General features: G+C 42.2%; 1 protein-coding gene across 1 annotated transcript in view; it reads left to right on the top strand.

Annotated features, from left to right (window-relative positions):
- CRTAM (cytotoxic and regulatory T cell molecule) overlaps window positions 1-16,639 on the top strand; it is a 43,141-nt gene that overhangs the window by 10,716 nt on the left and 15,786 nt on the right. The window contains exons 2-4 of the mRNA XM_039217698.1: window positions 5,055-5,144; window positions 12,948-13,094; window positions 16,333-16,485. Of these exons, the coding sequence (XP_039073629.1) occupies window positions 5,099-5,144; window positions 12,948-13,094; window positions 16,333-16,485 (346 nt within the window). The 5' untranslated portion in view covers window positions 5,055-5,098. The remainder of the gene's footprint in view (window positions 1-5,054; window positions 5,145-12,947; window positions 13,095-16,332; window positions 16,486-16,639) is intronic.

The raw sequence follows: 16,639 nt of genomic DNA, 5'->3' as shown, positions 1-16,639 counted from the left end.
GCAGGGTGAAGTGGGGGTGGTGAGGGGAGTGGAAAGAACCGAGCAAACCACAACTGCATGTCACTCAGGGTCACTGCCTGCCTTCCAGCACTGCCCCCACGGACCATTAAACCTCAGACCAGTGGACTATCATGATGTGTGTCAAGATCTGAGACCAGTTGGATACCATACCAGTGGGTGAAAAAGATCATTGCCCACAGTGCCATTTAAAGTGAGGTCTCCTAAGCATGTGCGGGTGGCTCAGTCAGTCGAACATCCAACTTCAGCTAAGGTCACAATCTCATGGATTGTGAATTTGAGCCCTGCATGAGGCTCTGGGCTGTCAGCCTGTCAGCACAGAGCCTACTTTGGATCCTCTGTCCCCCTCTCTCTGCCCCTCCCTCACTTGCTTTGTCCAAAAAATAAATATAGTAGGGCCTTCTTGGGTCACCTGGGTGGCTCAGTCGGTTAAGCATCTGACTTTGACTCAGGTCATGGTCTCATGGTTCATGAGTCCAAGCCCCGCATCAGGCTCATTGCTGTCAGCTCAGAGCCTGTGGATCCTCTGTCCCCCTCTCTCTGCCCCTCCCCTGCTCATGTTGTCTATGTCTCTCTCTCAAACAAATATCAAAAAAATAAAGCTAGGTCTTCCTTAATGCTCTGGAAGAATGAGATGTCAAACATCCTTTTAGGTTTGAGAGCAGAAAGAGCGTCTCAAATGGAAAGTCCATCCCTTCAATTCGCTCCCTCATGTGACAATTTATTTCAAGTGCTGTTGTGGGTCAGGTTCCCCAGGTCAGGTATCGAGATGGAGATTTGTGTGGACAGGTTTATGGGAGACGCTCTTGGGGAGGGCCCTTGTGAAGGAAGCAAGATCAAACAAAGCGAGATACTGGAGTGAAACACAGTGACGACCAAGGCCCCTCCTAATCCAGATCCTGCAGAGAGCTATGGAGCTAGAATGTTTCCCTCCACAGTTGCTCCATCTTGGGACAGAGAGGACAGAACACTAAGTCCCTCCCTAAGTGCCCCATGGAAGAGGGAGGACGTTGGGTGAGATGGGTCTCTCCCACTGAAAGCAATTCCCAGAGAGGGACCCAGTGGGCATGTCCCATCCCTTCAGCCACTGGGCGATCAAGGGAGAATTGGGGTGGCCCAAGTGCCAACCGAAGACCAGCATTTAAGTTAATTAACTTGAACTTTGCTTTCTGAACTAGATCACGAAAAGCAAATATAGGAATATACCAGGTTCTCTTTGTTTACTCCATTGAATCAGTTAGAAGGTGACTCTAATTTTTAAAAACTATACCATGATAGGGGTGCCTGGGTGGCTCAGTCAGTTAAGCATTCAACTCCTGATTTTGACACCATCACGATGTCGCAGGTTGTGACTTTGAGCCCCAAACTGGGCTCTGTGCTGGCAGCACGGAGCCTGCTTGGGATTCTCTGTCTCCCTCTCTCTCTGCCCCTCCCCTGTTCACTTGCTCACTCTCTCTCTCAAGATAAATACACTTTAAAATAATTTAAAAATAAAAACAAAAAGTCTCTGCTATGGTGAACAACCCTGAAATCCAGCTACAGGTGAACAGGTAAACAAACCGTGGTACAGTTATATGAGCCACCTCTCAGCACTAGAATGAATGAACCCTCAGCGCACGCTATGTTACAGGTGAACCCCAAAGTATGCTGAGGGAAAGCAGTAAGATAAAAGAAAGTGCACACTGTATGATTTCACTTATGTAAACCTCTAGAAAATTAAAACTAATTGATAGAGACAGAAAGCAGGTGGGAGGTGGCTTCAAGGAGGTGGGGAGGGACAGGGGAGCAGGTTACACAACACCTAGGAGGAAACCTATAGGGGTGACGGGGATGGTCACTCTCTTGACTGTGATGGAGTTTTCACAGGCGTATGTGGCATATGTGACAATTTATCAAGTTGTACGCTTCAAAGACATACCATTTGTTATGTCAACAAACACCGTTATACACCTTAATACAGCTATTTTTTTATTTTTATATTTTGAGAGAGAGAGGGCACGAGCCAGGGAGGGGTGCCCCTCCCCCACTGGTTCTTTATTTTTTTCTCTCTCTCTCTTTCTCAAAATAAATAAACTTTAAAAAAGAAGGTATCTTCAAAAACATTATAAAAAAAACTAAAAAGACTACAACTATGAAAATGTATTATATGCCTGAAATACGGCAAGAATTTTCTATGAGTATATTTTGGGTCAGGGTAGAAAGGGGGGTTGAAAAGTAGATGGGGGCCGAGTGTGAATGGCCTTCAATGATTAGCTGAAGAGTTTGGACTACCATCTTCAGGCAAAAGGAAACCACTGGAAGCTTTTAAGTGGAAGAGTGTTTTAGAAAGAGAATGGGAGAAAAACAGAAAATCTACCTGTCTTCAGTTAAATGAACACCTGTTACATTTTATGTAAACCCATTCACAGGTATTGTACTAAAATCACATTAAATCAACAGACCTGAGCTGGGCTACACTGTAATTGTAGTTTCAATCTCAGGATATTTTATTCTTTGGTCACCTGACTCATTCAGTTCATTCATTCCATTTTCACCTATGTTTCCATACATTTTTATGCAACAGAGAAAATTACAGAAAACCACCACTGGGAAAGAGAGAAGCAAAGTGACCCTTCTCCAGGACCCTACCTGAATTTAATTCAGAGGTGGACCATGATTTTTTTCCACTGGCTTAAAATGAAACATCCCATGATGACATTTTTGCTTCTGTTTCCTGTAAAGGTGGTATTTGCCCTCCTCATACATTCATGTTAGAGGGTATGTTCATGATCTGGAAAATCAGTATCTAGGTCCAGATGCTGACTCCTTGATGGCCCATGTGACAACACCAGACGTAAACTTTTTCCCTCTGTTCTTTGACAGGAACTGTTAGAAAATCCTGTAAGGAATAGCACTCTTCTAGATGAAAACGTGAGAAATTATCAACTGACCATAGGCAATTCACACCTCCCAATGGGAGGCCCAAAGAGATGCCTTACACACATGTTCCTTAATGGGGTAGGAGACAAGGTACAAAACTAAGGCCTCACCCTAAAGCAAGGACATTGCAGCAACAGGAAAATTGGATGCTTAGACACCACAGAGCCTTAAATACAAAAACTAGAAGTATCTGGAGAGAATGTCAAGAAGAAAAAAAATCAGACAAAAGACTTAAGTCTTGGTTTGTCTTCTCAGCTCTGCCACTGATGGTCACTTCTAGCAAACTCCTTAATTCTCCATTTTAAAAAATGGTATAATAAGAGGCACCCAGGTGACTCAGTCTGTTGAGCGTTCCACTCTTGATTTCAGCTCAGGTCCTGATCCCACAGTTGTGGGATTGAGCCCTGCATTGGGTTCTGCACTGAGCCTACCAAAGATGCTCTCTCTCTCTCTCTCCGCCCCCGCCCCCCCCCCCCCCCGGCTCTTCTCCACCTCTCATACTCTCTATAAAATTTTTTTAAATAATAAAATAAAAAATGGTACAATGCAACCTATCCATTCCCTGCTTCCGTAAGCTAGTCAACATGTGTCAATATAACCAACAAGCAATTTATGGAGACTCTTCTATGAACCTAGACCGTGACTGGTAGCAGAGTGAGGGCTAGCTCCCCTATGTCTTGATTTCTGTTCCAGAACACTGTTGCTCAAGCTTGACTTACAATACCCTGGAGAGCTTGTTAAACACACAGGCAGGTCCTTATTCAAGTAAGATTCTGATTGAATCGGTCCGGGGCTGACCCTAGCAAACTGCCTTTTTTGGCTAGAGGCCCGAGGCATTTATATCATCATAAAATTTGAGAAACATTCCATCATATCACATTATGTCCTACAGGAAAATTCTATTTTTTCTCCTCTTTTCAATCTGTTTCTACCCATTAAAATAGGTAAAATATTTGAAAAACATTTTTGATGGATAGAATTTTCCCTACCCAAAGTATCAACACATTTACAGAATAACAATACTTATGTTTGTTTGTTTTTAAATTTTATGATTTTTTAAAAGTAATCTCTACCCCAAAATGGGGCTTGAACTCACGACCCCAAGATCAAGAGTCATATGTTCTGTCAACTGAACCAGCCGGGTACCCTATCAACACTTATTTTAATTAGAACCAGTAAATATATTTTCCTTTATAATCTGCCAAACAATGAGGGCTATTTTCATTTTTTTTTAATTTTATTTATTTTAGACAGAGAGCAAGAGTGGAAGGGGGGGAGAGAGAGAGAAAGAATGAGAATCTCAAGCAGGCTCCACGCTCAGCACAGAGCTCAACCCCACAACCCTGGGATCATGACCTGAGCTGAAATCAAGGGTCAGACACTCAACTGACTAAACCACCCAGGTTCCCCTGACTAGGCTATTTTCTGTCCATAAGTTCGTTAGTATTTTGCTGTGTGTCCTGGAAAAAAATTACATAATGTATCTCAATTTGCCCAATTAATGACAGTTAAATGCCAAAATAGTTCATTTGCCTATTGTCACCCCCTACTAGATCATATTCTCCTTAAAAACAAGGAATTTATCTTTTATATGTGATATCTTAGAATACATACTAGATGGCTGGACAGATATAGAGATGGATGGATGGATGGATGGAGGGATGGATGATTTTTTTAAATGATCAAATAATGTGACCGAATTCTGCCCCTGAAAATCATTATACATTGTTGTCAGAATTAGAAATAAAATATTCACAAAGGTTCAGCAAAAACTGTCTAATTATCACTGTCAATACACTAGAAAAGTAAAAATAGGATTACATCACTACACAGGGAAATTTTCATCTCTCTCCCACCCCTCCTCCCCCAAAAAGCCTCACAACAAGTTGATTTACCAGTACTTCCCACGTGTGGCAGAGTGATCTGTGCCACCAACACATCACTCACACCTCTCCACGATCACGATGACACATGTGGTACCCTAAATGTTCCACCTGGAGGTATTTTGGCGGTGGCAAACTAAGAGGGGACTTCAAGAGCCAATGAGTCGACACATGAGGTCACAAAGCTACTGCCTCTCCCCTTCAAAAGAAACCACTCTGCTCCATTTATTTCAGAATCTAGAGGAAGTTGACAAAGTGTGACAATAGCACGGTGCAGTATGTGGTGGAGACTTTTCAGCTTGCTGGCTTGCTTCCCCTTACAAGGTAAGCACTCAGAGCTCATTTCTTATGCTACTCTTGACTTGATATGTTACCAAATCTGCCTATCAGTAAACTGCGTTTGCAGTGAACCTACTACAGAAGGCAACCCAGGTAAAAATGTTAATGCTTTCTAAGCTACACCAAAATCACACGGGAAGGATTGTTACTGCTTTATTTAACCTCTTGTTAAAGTGCTAAAGGGTATGGAAAGGCTCTCTGTAGTGTGCCCTCTCTGTGGGATCTATGTTATGGCAAAATGTAACGAGCTTCTTGGGCTCTGTGTTTTAAGGGTCTACTTGCTGAAAGGGCGTCAATTTTGGATTTTAAAAACTTCCTCATTGAGGTGCCCAGGTGGCTCAGTCAGTTAAGCATCTGACTTTGGCTCAGGTCATGATCTCATGGTTCGTGGGTTCAAGCCCCCCACCAGGTTCTGTGCTGGCAGCTCAGAGCCTGGAGCCTGTTTCAGATTCTGTCTCCCTCTCTCTATGCCCCTCCCCTGCTCATGCTCTGTCTCTCTCTGTCTCAAAAATAAAATAAACTATAAAAACAAAAATAAAAAACTTCCTCACTGAATAAGCCTTAACCAGATAACTTCTCTAAAACTTAATTTCTGTATCTTGAAAAGAAGAATGATTTAAAATGTTGGGCCACCAAACTCCTTGGATTAAAAACATTTTTTTCATGTTTGTTTATTTTTATGAGAGAGAGAGAGAGACAGAGCATGAGAGGGGGAGGGGCAGAGAGAGGGAGACACAGAATCCGAAGCAGGCTCCAGGCTCTGAGCTGTCAGCAAAGAGCCCAATGCAGGGCTCGAATACACGGACCATGAGATCATGACCTGAGCCGAAGTCGGATGCCCAACCAACCGGCCAACCAAGCAACCACCCAGGTGCCCCTACAAGGATCAAATTTAAAATATGATAGCACTTTGAAAATGGCAAAGTGCTTATACAACTCTTAATTAGTTCAGAGATAATAATAAGCCCCATGAAAAGTTCCTGCTTATTTTTGGAGTCAGTTATACTTTACATTTTAATATTTTTTAGGTTTTTATTTTATTTTTGAGAGAGGGAGATAGAGCGTGAGTAGGGGGAGGGGCAGAGAGTGAGGGAGACACAGAATCTGAAGCAGGCTCCAGGCTCTGAGCTATCAGCACAGAGCCCGACGTGGGCCTCGAACTCACAGATGGTGAGATCATGACCTGAGCCGAAGTGGGATGCTTAACCAACTGAGCCACCCAGGCTCTCCTATTATACTTTACATTTTATTATAATTTTCAAGTTTGGTTTTTGATGCTTACTTAATTCTAATGTAGCAATATGAAAATTAAAGATTTTTTTTAACAAAAGTCAAATTATTCCTGCTCAAACGGGAGGCAGGGTATAGGTGTCTTTAAATCTCTGATTGCAAGCTGTAGCAAATTCTTGCAAAGGAAGTTATACATAAGTGTATTGCTTGCTTTGTGTGTTTTTGTTTCCAAATATTGAACTATAGTTATATTTCAGGTAAGGCACCTGTCCTTCTAAATCTGCCTTCACCATACAACTGCACCTGAATGACATTATTTAAAAACAAAAACCTAGATTTCCTATTTTACATAGTTCTTCCATTTCCTATTTTATACAATTAAATGAAGTGCTTTCTTTTTTGGTCCCTCTACCCTGAGGCACATAATATGAATTCAATATTGGTAATAATATTAGTTTCTTCAATAAGTGGCTTAAAGAATAGCTCATATATTCTAGAGAAGTACATTTAGACAGCTAAAATTAGAATGCTTTCAATTATTCCAAAGTTTGAAGCCTTTAACTGACCTTAACTTCTGAGGATTCAAGTTATTGCCTCATAAAAATGCCTTACAAAAAAGTTTTTAAATAAAAGCAGCTATAATCATGTCTTAAAATACACCTAAGACGTTTTTAGAATGTAAATTATTCAAATACTATTTATAAAGACAGGAGAAAAACATATTTGTTGTGCCATGCACAGTGTTGGGTACTTTTATTAATTACATTTAATCCTAACAAAGCTACTGAGGTATTAATATCCCTGGGGCACCTGGGTGGCTCAGTCGGTCGAGCCTCTGACTTCGGCTCAGGTCATCATCTCGCTGTTCATAAGTTCGAGCCCCACATCAGGCTCACTGCTGTCAGCCTGTCAGCATAGAGCCCACTTCAGATCCTCTGTTCCCCTCTACCTGCCCCTCCCCCACTTGCGCTCTCCCAAAAATAAATATTTAATATCCCTAATTTACATGAGAATATAGTTTACAAGAAGTTAGATAACCTGCCCAAGTTTTCCCAGCTGGGGAATCAGCTTACACAGCACATAAGTATTATCTCATGAAACATTGTGTGTGTGTGTGTGTGTGCGTGCGTGTGTGTGTGTGCATCTTTCTAGCAGGTTGTGATAGTAAGTGTTTCTTAATGTAGATCAAAAGTTTAAGGGGCGCCTGGGTGGCTCAGTCGGTTAAGTGACTGACTTCGACTCAGGTCATGATCTCACGGTTTGTGAGTTCAAGCCCCACGTTGGGTTCTGTGCAGACAGCTTGGAGCCTGGAGCCTGCTTCAGATTCTGTGTCTCTATCTCTCCCCTGCTCATTCTCTGTCTCTGTCTCTTTCTCTGTCTCTCTCTCTCTCTCAAAAAAAAAAAAAAAAGTTTGATAGCCACTGATTTATATGGTTTGGAAGATTTGTTACTGAAAAATCCCAATCCGAAAACTCACCTAAAGGGCCACCCAGAAGGCATCTAGGCTCAATGGTATCAAGCACAAATTGTCCCCTCTGACCTAACCCTGCTCAGGTCCATCAGAATCCCAAATAGGAAAGGTACTGATCGTGCTGCTTCCTGTTAGCAAAAAAGGCAGCAAATCATCAATTCTGACAACACTATACACTGGCAGCTGTTTTTAGCTATGAATTATGGGAAGATCACTGTACCTTCTTCTACCATTGCAACTTCTAACTAAGGCTGCCAAGAATTACAGACAAGAAAAGTCCCATAATCTTGGAGCCTCCCTCTTTTTAAGGTTACTACTCACATAAATAATGTGATGTGTAAAATGCAATAAGAATGAAGAATTTTTTCAAAATTCATCCCATTCACCTGTATTGTGGATGATGAAAATCCACCAATTTGAACCCTCTATCCTGGTCGTTAGTGGAGGGTAGGATACAGAGAATAAAGAACAGTTGCCAATTTAAGGTTCTGTTGATATTCCTGTTGATAATTCCCATGTTTGTTGACACTTTGAGATGCCTTCTTGAAAGCCATACTGGAAATAATTTAATTTGGGCCAAGCCAGATTCATTTTCGCCCTCGTAACTTTCTCTGTTGATTCTATCTAAATAATAATAAACATGTTTTATAACGATCTAAATTGAAGCACTTTTTTGTCTACTACCTCATAATAGTCATGTAAATAGGGCTCTGATTTGACACAATTCATTCTGTGTCTCTGGTGTTAACTCAAGCTTTTCTATGCAACATAACAATAACAGAGCTAAGTTTCTACCCTATTACATGTTACTAATGAATATATAAACTTCTTCATTTTTTAGCCATTAATTTATCTAATAGTTAAAATCTTACTTCGTGTGAGGCCCTGGGACTGTAAAATGAATGAATGGCCAACGACCTTTCCATGAGAAGTTTGTAATCTACACACAGAGACATACTTGTAACCAAATAATTATAAAGTAATGTGCTGAGCGCTCTAACAGAAGTCCATTTAGAACCTTTGGGGATCTGGAGGAGAGGGAGGGCCATTGTGAAGGAGGAGGAAGCTAAAGACTGGTTAGGCAGGTTTGGCGAAAGTGGTACACTCTGAGTCTTGGAGGAGTCAAGAAAGGTTTCCAGGTCAACAGAACAGCATGGACAAAGGCCAAATGTCTTTGTGAACCTGAATCTGGCAGAGGCTGGTGGTGACATTAGTTAATACAAGCAAACAATGGAACGGAGCAGGTGGCATATCTGTGTTAGATGTGTCTGGACCACAAGGGGACGCTAGAGATGATTATTTCTGATGGGGCATGATGAGTTTGGCATCCCTATAGTACAGACTTGCTCTGCTTTGGAATTTTAAAATTCACTGCATGCAATAATTGGGCTACTAAGATAAGAAAAAGAAAGAACATTTTATTCATTCTTCAATCAACATGATAACCCCTAGCAGAGGGAAGATCAGACATGGCAACTCCCAAAATATTGAGGCGGGGGCGGAAATCAAGGAATCTTAGGGACTGCACAGGTTTGATCTGTAGATGCTTGGGTAGGTGGCGGTCACTTCTACTTGCCATTTTGCTTGAAGGTCAGCCACATATGCTCTGGTGAGAAGCCATTCCACTGACAGGACAATTAGTTCATGAGGTTGGGGGTGGAGATGATGGTGAAGGTCACGCATTCCACTTCCATATATAAACCAGTCCAGATCTATAAGCCCAGAATCCACCAGCAGCCTCATAACACATGGCCTTACATGGATGGATGGTTCTAGTCAGAAGTCAATAATCCACTCAGTAAATATGACCTACAGTAAGTGGTGACCTCCCTCCCAGGAGAAACCCCACAGCCATTCACAGCCAAGCTTTGCTCGTTCAGCACTGGTGGAGCCATGTAGGGCTAATGTGCACACTGGCACACTGAGGCCCATCTGGGGAGCACGAGGAAATAGACACACAGCACTCAGGATCCTACGTAACAAACGCTAAGGGTGCCCAAGAATATACGTGTTTTCAGAGCCTGCAAGGGAGGAAGTGGTGAACAAAGAAGGTAACCCACACCCCATGCCTCTGACAAAGAAGGTGAAAGTTTGACTCCAAACTTCGATGAAAAAGAAAATGTAAAAGACAGTTTGGTCTGCAACGGCAGTGAGAGAATCCTACGGGACTTTCCCTTAGAAGACATACCATGAAAAGTCAGGTACAGGGGTCTTCCTTTTCCACCCTTTAGCAGGGCCTAGATGCACTGAACAATGTTTTTAAGTACTAGAACTGAAGCAGTGTAGGTCTGTGGCTTCTCACTGGGGCCATTCTTCCTTTCTACAATGATTTCCTGTCTCAAAAAGCAAGCATGGGGTCTACATGATAACACTGCAATAGAAATAAGCCAGTCAAGCTAAAGGCAAGGCTTGGAGCAGTCGCGGAAACAGCAAATATTCTATGTCTCCAACACAGCCCTCTCCATCTGAAACCCCCCAGGCATTTACAGTTGTGGTCAGCTGGCTGATACTAAATTCTCAAAAATGAGAGCAAACTAATCTTAGAGATACAATTCCTTAGCATATGGTAAAAAGCCGTACTATATTTCATTACAATTTTTTAAATTAGTTTATTTATTTTGAAAGTGAGCATGTGTAGGGGATGGGAGCAGAGAGAGAGGAGAAAGAGAATCCCAAGCAGGGATGACAGCATGGAGCTTAACACGGGGCTTGAACCCAGAAACTGTGAAATCATGACCTGAGCCAAAACCAAGAGTCGGACGCTCAACTGACTGAGCCACCCAAGCACCCCTCATTACAATTTTTTACACTGTTAAGAATCAAATAACGCAATTTCATTCAAAAGCATGCATCTCAAGAAAAAGATGTCTTTAAAATGGAAGACATTTATTCATAAACAGGCTGCCGATAAATATCACCACTTCTATTTCCCCAAATGCAGGCTTCCCGTCTAGACAATCACTTTGCCAAAAGGTAGGAACTTGGCCAAAACTTGGCCTGAAGGATGAAATCAGGGCATGTTGCTTAACGGTGGTCTTTTATTCTATCATTGACTCAACATAGTACCTTCCCTCCTGTCTCTCAGTATTCTTATTAACCACAGGAGACCAAAGATATCTGCCCATCGCCTACATTATGGTGCTATCATAAAAACTGGCATTGAACCATTCCTTTTCAAGCTCACACTGTGATAGTTTCTGTAAGGAATGAGTTTTAGAGAAATATGACATAGTCACTGCCCTCTAGAAACTTCAATCTGCAGGAAGCAGGATGACACACAAGAACTAGAAAGTAAAGCAAGAATCATAATGGAATGATTATGGAAGCAAGAGGAGGTAGATGGTTCCAGGTTCAATTTCTTGGCTCAGAAGTTGCTTAACCTTACAAGACATTCCATTGTCATTTCAAAGTGTCTCTACTAATATTCTCCTTATTACTCAACTACAGGTTGATTTTATAGATAAAAATATTTCCAAATAACCCAACCTCAACAGAATTCAGGGCTTACACTTCAACGCTCTTACGAAAACACAGTATCCTGTATTGATTCTTCATTGTTCATTAGAGTATTGGCTGCTGATATGTGTATTTTTTCCAGAAGAGCTCAAGCAAACTTTTTTCCCATGGAAGTCAATACAAATACAACACAACATTCTGGGTTATTATTGCCAGAGGCTAGATGGAAATTAATGACCTAGAAATGGAACAAACTAAAAAGTCTGCACCAATTAATTCCCAGGGCTCTCCAAAGCACTTTCCCTAATACTTGACATTTATCACAAGGAAACAATCTCCTTTTTCTTTCTTTTTTTTTTTTTTTAAGGTTTAAGATGTTGCAGTAAAACTCATTACATTTGCTATTCATAATTTATAACCCCACGGTATTCTTCTGTTTATGGAAGGGCTTTGTACTTTCATTGATAAGAATTGTCCTCAAAACAAAAGATGTGTTTTTTTAATTTAAAACTTGAAGAACTAATGGATGGCAATAAATATGCCAAATCAGCAGAAATCCAATTTATTATTATTTTTTTATCAATTTCCTTTTTGGGGAGGATACATTTGCAGCTGCTTGCAACCAATTGTTTATCATTCTCTGGGGGTTGTGTTTCGGGAAATGAGCCTCTCATGTCTGCCTCGACAAAGTGCTGCTGTGGAAAATTAAATTGGAAGAGATCTTAGAACATCCTTCCCCTGGCACAGAAGCCCTTCTGCAGATGGGGCTTAACCGCACCCCGTGAAGGGCAGCTCCCTAATTCACAAGAGTGTCGCTTAGAATCCCAGACACACACATTGTACTTCAAGTCACAAGGAGCTTCCTGCATAAACTGAGGCCAGAGAGGCTGAGTTTCCCAGTCTCCTCACTGAGATAGTCTGACCTAGTTACATGACCGTGGACTTGGAAGCCCACAGACATGGGTACAGATCCCAGCTCCAGGACCTGTGTAGCCATCAGCCTCTATTTCCTTATCTGGGCAGCCAGCAAAATAATTCTTTCTTTATAGGACTATTTTGAAAGTTAAATTAAATATAGGTTTTACATGGCCTGGCTGAGTTTCTGGGCTCTGCGAGAACAGGTGCCTGATAGATGTTGTTTAACATTTTCTTTTTTTTCCTATCATAAATCACACCGCTTCATTCAGACCTCCTTTAGGAGACATCCTACTGTTTCTACATACAGTACAAGCTCCTTTGTACTGACTTACATTTTGTTTCTATAAGAAATATGTAATGAGAGGCGCCTGGGTGGCTCAGTCGGTTGGGCATCCGACTCTTGGTTTTGGCTGAGGTCATGATCTCACAGTTTGTGAGATCGAGCCTCACATCAGGTTCTGTACTGACAGTGTGGAGCCTTCTTGGGGTTCTCTCTCCCTCTCTCTCTCTCTGCCCTGACTCCACTTGCTCTTTCTCTCTCTCAAAATGAATAAATAAATTTTTAAAAATTTAAAAATGTTTATTAAAAAAAAGAAAGAATGGTGCAATGAATGATAGAATGAATGGATGAGGTTGAGATTAAGTCCCTGCCTCAGCTTGGGAGTGTCTTGGCCCATGTCAGCCTGACGGTCTCCAATTCTCTTCCTCTGCAGAAGCCTTTCTGACCAACCACACAGAAACAGTCACCGTGGAGGAAGGCCAGACCCTCACTCTCAAGTGTGTCATTTCTCAGGGGAAGACCACATCCCTGCAATGGCTGGCCCCATCAGGGTTCACCATTTTTTTCAACGAGCATCCTGGTAAGTGAAAGAAAAAACAAGAATCGCCACCAGACCTCAACCTGAGGGATTTTCCAGACAGACAGGCTGGTGGGATAGAAACCAGCCTGAGTCACCCAAACGGTGGGCTTGGCCCATGGACTATCACACGGGGATCCACACCCAGAAGCCCACGGCTTCTTTTCTTGACAGGAAGTCTGAAATGGAAACCCCACCAGCATGACTGATAAAGGGGGCTCAAGTCACAAAGCACATTTCCATGCCCGCACCTCACCCCCACATTGCTTTTTCATTCTCAGCAGCACCAATGACAGGCAGTCAGGAGACTGACACGAGGCCCTGTGTCCTCCAGCGGCTGGCACCATGGCCCCACATCTGGAGTCAGCTGCTTCGTTTTTCCGCCTGTGAGCAACGCAAAGTCACATCAGAAAACGCCCTTCCAAATATCTCCTCTTCCGTTAGCCTTAGCACAAACGCAAGATGGCTGAGCAACTTACAGGACATGCTTCTTTGGAAAGGACAGTAATTCCTCTTTTTCACAAGCACACATTGAGCCCAGATGCCTGAGATGGAAGGGGATTCTCACCCACCCCGCCCCAGTTTTATTGAGATATAATGGACATGTCACATCACATTAGTTTAATGTGTACAATGATCTAGTGTTATGTGGATATTTCAGAGTAATCGCCACAGTAGGTCTAGTTAACATCCATCACCTCACATAGTCACAATGGTTTTCTTTCTTAAGGAAAGGGATTTTTTTTGTTGTTGTTTATTTATTCATTTTGAGTGAGAGAAAGCAAGAGTACCAGCAAGCAGGGGAGGAGCAGAGAGAGAGGGAGAGAGAGAGAATCCCAAGCAGGCTCTGCACTGTCAGCGCAAAGCCCAACACAGGGCTCAAACTCACGAACCATGAGATTATAACCTGAGCTGAAATCAAGAGTCAGATGCTTCACAAACTGAGCCACTCGGGTACCCCAAGGAAAGGGATTCTTAAACACCTATTTAGTTCATCTTTTGGGGCAGGATTTTACTAAACCCTCCCTTTCAAAATGAGAACATTGTATATCTCCATTTAATATTCTTTTTTTTTAATATTTTTATTTATTTCTAGGAGAGAGAGAGAGACAGCATGAGCAGGGGAGGGTCAGAGAGAGAGGGAGACACAGACTCTGAAACAGGCTCCAGGCTCTGAGCTTGCAGTCAGCACAGAGCCCGACACGGGGCTCGAACCCACGAACCGCGAGATCATGACCTAAGCGATAGTCGGACTCTTAACCGACTAAGCCACCCAGGCGCCCCTCCATTTAATACTCTTAACTGCCAAATACTTGGAAAAGTTTCCAAAACAGTACATTTCATTCTGCCTTGTAGAAGCAGAGCCTCTAAAAAACTTAATATGCTATGAAATATTTTTAAATATTGCTGTGTTTGGGGCATCTGAGTGGCTCAGTTAAGTGTTGGACTTCAGCTCAGGTCATGATCTCACAGTTCATGAGTTCGAGCCCCACGTCGGGCTCTGTGTTGACAGCTCAGAGCCTGAAGCCTGCTTCGGATTCTATGTCTCCCTCTCTGACCCTTCCCTGCTCACACTCACTTGCTCGTTCTCTCTCTCTCTCAAAATTAAACATTAAAAAAATTAAATATTTTTATGTTCAATGTAAAATAACCACATATTTCAAGCTAAATCAACAACCAATACTAGATTCCAATAAAGTAGATATTAGTTGTTAAAAGTTTTGAGAAAAAACTTCAAGTAGAGATAATTCCTGTTAAATCATGCTTTCTCTTGTTTTGGTTTGGTTTTTGGTAAACCGGGAGAAGATGGGCACTCTCAAATTTCTGCAGCAGAGTACCTTGACTGAACTCAGTGATGCTCAACTGAGGGTCATTCTTGCCTTCTAGGGGACATATGGCAATGTCTGGAGACAGTTCAGGTTGTTGTAATTGGGGAAAGGCAGGGGCTTTGGCATCTAGTGAGTAGAATGGCCTGCATTGCTGCTAAACATCATATAATGTACAGGAGGCCCTCACAACAAAGAATTATGGACTCAAAAATCAATAGTGCTGAGGCTGAGAATACAGGGGTTCTATCCCAGGTCGCACCAGTGTCCCAGGACACATGACCATTATTTCAGATGAGAGACAACCTTCCTTGGGCAGCCAGTCAAAGTACAACTATTTTAGGTTTGTTCATGTTACAGATCTACAATAGTGGAGGTGGGGGGAGTAAGGGGAGGAAAAGAGAGGAAGGAAGGAAAGAATGGAAGGAAGGGAAGATAGGGAAGGAAGGAAGGAAGACAAAACCACTCATTTCAGGAGCTTCTGATTTGCTAAAGGACCTATGGTCTGAGACAGACATCCCAGGTCAATATAGAATCAAACAAAACAAAACAAAAATAAAAACAAAAACCACTTGCTAAAATCTTTAGGAAACTTCAAATAATAATAAATTTCTAAAAAATAAAAAGAAAAGGGGGCATCTGGATGGCTCAGTCAGTAGAACATGCAACTCTATATCCCAGGTTATGAGTTCAAGCCCCATGTTGTGTGTAGAGATTACTTAAAAATAAGACCCTTAAAAAAAATAAAAAGCATTCAACTGGAATAATGAACAGCCATGCGTTGATCCTTTGTGACAAGACAGCCTCAATTCAATCAGATTTCAAAGAGGTAAATCTAAGGGCACCTGGGTGCCTCAGTCCGTTAAGCGTCTGACTTTGGCTCAGATCATGATATCATGGTTTGTGAGTTTGAGCCCCCGTGTCGGGCTCTGTGGTGACAGTGTAGAGCCTGGAGCCTGCTTTGAATTCTGTGTCTCCCTCTCTCTCTGCCCCTCCCTTGCCCATGCTCTGTCTCTCTCTGTCTCTCGAAAATGAATAAACGTTTAAAACAAAATTCAAAGAGGTAAATCTAATGGGGCATTTTTCATAATGTAAAAAAAGAGGGGGGTATGTAATCCTCCTACAGCCTGAACACTTCACCAGCTTAGGGTTAATTTCCCACAGGTGCAAATAAAGCCAATGGTTTATATCACAGATCCCGGTATCAAAATATTTTGTTTCCTAAACTAACGTGGAGCTATTGAGAAGCATCCAGCTGGTAACACCAGAATTTGGAAGGCAGCTCAGTCAAAGATGCGACATTTTTCCGTCCATGTGTGAAATTCAAAAGCCATTCCTGTGAAGAATCAATGCACCGAGAGTCTGTATTCATCTGCTAGTTTGCTTCCTAACAGCTCTTTTTCCCTCTTGTCCAGCTTTAAAAAATCCCAAATACCAGCTGCTACATCACTCCGCCCATCAGCTCTCCATCCACGTGCTTAATGTCAGCCAGCAAGATGAAGGCGTGTACAAGTGTTTACGTTACAGCAGCAACGTGAGAACAAAGGAAGTAAAAGTGATCGTGCTAGGTAGGTGGCTGACAGCCAGCAAACCCAGCATGGGAGTGACAGTCGTCCGAACAGGACACATCATTCTTACGCTTAACATCTGAGTTAGAAATAGCACCTATAGCAAGGCATTTCTTAGGGGGCCTCTGCCATCCTTTGTTGGAAGGAAACAGAA

Source organism: Hyaena hyaena, unplaced genomic scaffold, assembly GCF_003009895.1.
Source record: "Hyaena hyaena isolate Hyena2069 unplaced genomic scaffold, ASM300989v1 scaffold_708, whole genome shotgun sequence".
Taxonomy (NCBI): domain Eukaryota; kingdom Metazoa; phylum Chordata; class Mammalia; order Carnivora; family Hyaenidae; genus Hyaena; species Hyaena hyaena.
This window is presented reverse-complemented; position numbering and strand designations above follow the sequence as displayed.